General features: G+C 38.2%; 1 protein-coding gene across 2 annotated transcripts in view; it reads right to left on the reverse strand.

Annotated features, from left to right (window-relative positions):
* Positions 1 to 2,146, reverse strand: part of STAM (signal transducing adaptor molecule (SH3 domain and ITAM motif) 1) — a 34,435-nt gene extending 32,289 nt beyond the window's left edge. For both annotated transcript variants that reach the window (XM_005868448.2, XM_014541398.1), the window contains exons 1-2: positions 2,073 to 2,146; positions 1,896 to 1,991 (exon numbers count right to left, since the gene is read on the reverse strand). In XM_005868448.2, coding sequence (XP_005868510.2) covers positions 1,896 to 1,991; positions 2,073 to 2,123 — 147 coding nt within the window. In that variant the 5' untranslated portion in view covers positions 2,124 to 2,146. The remainder of the gene's footprint in view (positions 1 to 1,895; positions 1,992 to 2,072) is intronic.
* Between the last annotated feature and the right edge of the window lie 3,441 nt (positions 2,147 to 5,587).

Genomic DNA, 5,587 nt, shown 5'->3' on the forward strand with positions numbered 1-5,587 from the left:
CTAACTGCCCTCTCCTGCCAGCCTGGTCACCCCTAACTACCCTCCCCTGCAGGCCTGGACCCTCCCAACTGCCCTCTCATGCTGGCCTGGTCACCCCCAACTGCCCCCGACTGCCGGCCTAGTTGCCCCCAAATGCCCCCCTGCCAGCCTGGTCGCCCCTAACTGCCCACCCCTGCCGACTTGGTCACCCCATGCAGCCTGCTGTTCAGTTGTTTGGTTGTCCCTCACTAACCCCCACTGCCGGCCTGGTCACCACACGCAGCCTGTTGTTTGGTCGTCCGTCCAGTTGTTTTGGTCGTGACGGCCCCTGGCTTTTTATATATTAGGATAGCATTATAGTCTCTTTATAAACAGTGATACATTTTGATGGATATCAGGACATTATAAGAATGGTTACTGCCCTGGCCAGAAGGCTCAGTTAGACTGCGGTCCCATACATCAAAATCTGTGGGTTTGATTCCCGGTCAGGACACATACCTAGATTGCAGGTTTGATCCCCAGTCAGGGCTCATATGCACCAATCAATTGATGTTTTTCTCTCACACTAACGTTTCTTTCTCTTTCTCTCCCCACCCCCACTCCTCTCTCTCTCTAAAAATCAATAAAAACATATCCACAGGTGAGGATTAAAAGAGAAAAAAAAAAAAGAATGGTTATTAATTAGTAGAAAATATCTAAATACAACTTAATAAAGCAGAACAGGTAAAATATTTTTATGTAATCATGTTTGAAAAGTACAGAATTTTACATTTCTTATCTCATTTCTGTACTGTTTTCTACAAAAACCTAAAAATACTTATTTTTCCAAAAAAGGCATTTTTGCCTGGCCAGCATGACTCAGTGATTGAGCATTAGCCCATGAACCAAGAGGTCATGGTTAGCTTCCAATCAGGGTACATGGTCAGGGCATATGCCCAGGTTGTGGGTGCGATCCCCAGTGAGGGGCATGCAGTAGGCAGCCAATCAATGTTTCTCTCTCATCGATGTTTCTCTCTCTCTAACCCTCTCCCTTTCTCTCTATAAAATACAAAAATATATTTTTTAAAAAGGCATTTTCCCTTTTAACACTTAAAAAATTTCTTTCTTGATATAATACATCCCCCATCCCCACCCCCACCCCAAAAAGCCAGAAATAATTACCTTTAGAATATAGATTTTTACTGGGAAAACTCACATATTACTTAGAAACTTACATTTTTTAAAGTCCTTAAATTTCAGGATTTGAATTCTTTATTCTGACCTCATTAAGTAAATATATAGTATTAAAATCCTATAATGGTCAAGCGGTAGCCTTATTCATATAAACATGAAACTCAACAGTGCTATATTTTGGGAATATTTCTGAACAATTCTACATTGAGAAAATAATTCTGTGGCTACAAAATTATTCTGTGGTTAAAAAAACTGTGCCTAAAAATTGACTGGTATTATTGAAACAGAGAAATGCACATATTTACTTATCAGATGAAAGGAATGATAAAGAGGTTCAATATACTCTAATTTGGCTGGAAAAAAAACAACTCTCGAAATTATAAATGTGTAGTCCCCTTAGCAAAACATAATATCTACTTATATATTGGATAAAAAATAGCCTAGAAAGAGTTTTTTGTTTTGTGGGTTTTGTTTTTGTTTTTTTTTAAAAAAGGACAGACTAGTCCTTTGTGATTTAAAACAGCGGTCGACAACCGGTGGTTCGCAGACCACTGGTGGTCCTGAGGTCCTAAAGGTTGGCAACCACTGGTTTAAGGAAACCTTTGGAGCAGTGGTCGCCAATCGGTGGTCCGTGAGGTCCAAAAGGTTGGCAATCGCTGATTTAAAATTTGAGGAACTGAACAATAAAATACATTTTTTTAAAAATCACTGTCTTATTCATTTCTGGGAATAATGTTCCTTACCTTGTTTAATACGTTGCTTACTTCACTAGCAAAATCTCTTGAACATACTTCTAAGTGAAAAATTTTGCCACAGTTTGATACACATGCTCCTAGAAGCTAAAAACATAAATTCCAAAGTTAAAAGGGCTCAATTTCAGCAGGTAATTTTGTGATAGAACCTAAAATCAAATCACTCACAGTCAGAGCTTGCATAGCAACATGAGGATCTTTATGGTTCACCCTCCTCATAATAGACCGAAGACAATCTTTAGGTCTAAAAAAAGAGAAATGTAAAACTCAATTAGTAGTACATCAGCCCCACCCCCCAACTATAATAGGCAATAGGGAGAATATGGTAAAGAAGTTTAATTTTTATTAATGGCACAACTGAAACATCGTAGACTGACAAGTTCCTTTAAATTTTTCAAACAAGATTAACAGACTCTCTTCCTTAGCAATCACAGATGAGGCATTTTAGTCTAATTCTAAGTGAAAAAAGTTTTGAAAATAAAATGATAAGACCAAGACTTTCACTTCTAGTCATGACAGAATAACTGGAACCAGACTTATACTCCTGCTATAAACAATTACAAAGCTAGAAAAACATATGTAAAATATACATTGAGGAACCTGTTTAGTATGCAAGATCACAGGTAGTGCATAATGATGATCTCTAAGAAGGAAGACAAATTGAATAAGCTAGACTTTTGCCTCAATTTCTGCCTAGAGACATTTTCCAGATAGCAATACAAGCTTCCTGCATTAAAACAGTTTCTGGATCTCAGTAAAGAGAAGGTGATCCCAAGAAGAGAACATTATCTCACTGAGTTGGGAGGACAGAAATCAGAACTCAAAAGGCTGAGGGAGCTAAAATTTGCAAGACAGAGTAGAAGGAATAGTAGTATATGAAGAAAGGGTTCTATATACCAACATAAGGGTCCATTTCAATCTGCTGTGGGAAAATCCAGGCATACAAAGGTTAAAAACTCCACAAGGCTGGGCAAAAAATGTGATCTATGTGTTGAAGAGCCAAACACAAAACGACAAATGTTGTATGACTCCACTTATATGAATTACCTAAAACAAGCAAATACAGAGACAGAAAATAGAACAGGAGACACCATTGGCTAGGAGGAGGGGGGAATGAAGAGTTCTTATTAATGTAGACAGAGTTTGTTTGGGATTATTAAAAAAGTTTTGGAAATGAATAGTGGTGACAGCTGCACAGCACAGTAAATGTACTGAATTACACTGAATTGTACACCTAAAAACTGTTAAAATAGTAAATTTCATGTTACTTGTATTTTGCCAAATAAAAGGGGGAAGAGAATGAAGTACTGATACATACTACAACATGGATGAACATTATACTAAATGAAGCTGGTCACAAAAAAACAACAGGTGCGATCGATCACGCCCCACAGAGGGAGGCCCCGCCCACGCGCCACAGCCCGCCAGTTGGTGACCTGGGCCTCCCTCTGAGGTGATTGTGGAGCGCCCTCATTGATCACCCTGCTGGCAAGGTGGCCTGGGCCTCCCTCTGCGGGGTGATCATGGGACACATATTTTATGATTCAACCACATAGTGTATGATTCCATTTATACAAAATGTCTAGAATAGGTAAGACCATACTGATAGAAAGTAAGTTAGTGGTTTATAGGGCTGAGGAGAGATGGGAATGAAAGAAAGTGCTAAGGAATACAGGGTTTATTTTGGGGGTGATAAATATTCTGAAATTAGATAGTAGTGACAGTTGCACAAACATCTGAATATACTAAAAACTAATGAATTGATAGATTTCACGGTTTGTGAAATAAATATGTAAATATAAATACACAAACAAAAGAAAAAACATTATCAAATGATTTGAATTCTAATGAGCCCTAGAAATTTTGACCAGTAAGAATAATTATCCTAGGAAAATTCTTTAAGAATGGAAAAAACAATTACCAAGCACTGTGACAAAAAGGGGGGGAAAAACCCTTCTTAACAGAGAAAAATTAGGATAAAAAATAGAAACATCTGCTTCTAAGGATGTTTCATCGTCTGTTGGGAAGTTTTACTTGAAGAACATGGGATAAGAGGAAAAATATAAATAAAAGAGGTAATGTTTATTGACTACTCATTATGTGTCAAGCATTCAACTATCAACGATCCTAAAGCAACTACTACTGCTCTTCAGTGACTGAAGGTAATACACTTTAATTCTGCATATTGCGGAGAATAGTGCCGTCAGTATGGTTGATGCTCAATAAAAAGCTGTTGAAATATCAAGCTATACTCCAAAGACATTGTAGTCAAAACAGCCTGGTACTGGCACAAGAAGAGGCATATAGATCAATGGAACAGAATAGAGAACCCAGAAATCGACCCAAGCCATTATGCTCAATTAATATTTGAAAAAGGAGGCAAGAATATACAATGGAGTCAAGATAGGCTCTTCAATAAATGGTGTTGGGAAAACTGGATAGGTACCTGCAAAAAAAAAAAAATGAAACTAGACCATCAACTTACACCATGCACAAAAATAAACTCAAAATGGATAAAAGACTTAAATGTAAGTTGTGAAACCATAAAAATCCTAAAAGAAACCATAGCAGCAAAATCTCAGACATCTCTCATAGCAACAATATGTGTGCTACATCTCCTAGGCCAAAGGAACAAAGGAGAAATAAACAAATGGGACTATATCAAAATAAAAAGCTTCTGCACAGCAAAAGAAACTATCAACAAAATGAAAAGGAATTCCACTGTATAGGGGGACATATTTGGCAATGATACATCTTAGAAGGGTTTAATTTCCAAAATATATATAAGAATTCATACAACCTAACAACAACAACAAAAACACAAACAATCCAATTAAAAAATGGCCAAAGGGCCTAAATAGACACTTCTCCAAAGTGGACATACAGAAGGCCAAGAGACATATGAAAAAATGTTCAAAGTCACTGATCATCAGAGAGATGCAAATTAAAATGACAATGAGGTATCACCTCAAACCTGTCAGAATGGCTACCATTAACAGATCAACAAATGACAAGTGCTGGCGAGGATGTGGAGAAAAGGAAACCCTAGTACACTGCTAGGGGAATGCAGACTGATGCAGCCCCTATGGAAAACAGTGTGGAGTTTCCTCAAAAATTTCAAAATAGAACTGCCATTGGACCCAGTGATCCCACTTGTAGGAATTTATCCTAAGAAACCTGAAACAACAATCAGAAAGAATGCATGCACCCCTATGTTCATAGCAGCACAATTTTACAATAGCTAAGATCTGAAAACAGCCCAAGTGATCATCAGTAGATGTGGATAAAAAAGCTGTGGTAAATCTACATCACGGAATACTATGAAGCTGTAAAAAGGAATGATCTCTTACTCTTTGAGACAGCATGGAGGGACCTGGAGAGTATTGTGCTAAATGAAATAAGCCAGTCAGAGAAAGACAAGTATCACATGATCTCACTTTTATGTGGACAAAATAGACCCAGAGACATAGAAGCATGGAACAGACTGATGAATCTCAGAGGGAAGGCAGGAGTTAGTGGGTGGGTGGGGAGAGATTAACCAAAAACTTACATGCATATATCCATAACCCATGGACACAGACAGTAAGTATTGTAGTGAAGGCCTTGGAGCTGGGGGTGCAGGTTCGGGATGGAGGGGGCCAATGGGGGAAAAAGGGAGACATCTGCAATACTTTCAACAATAA

Source organism: Myotis brandtii, unplaced genomic scaffold, assembly GCF_000412655.1.
Source record: "Myotis brandtii unplaced genomic scaffold, ASM41265v1 scaffold269, whole genome shotgun sequence".
Taxonomy (NCBI): Eukaryota; Metazoa; Chordata; class Mammalia; order Chiroptera; family Vespertilionidae; genus Myotis; species Myotis brandtii.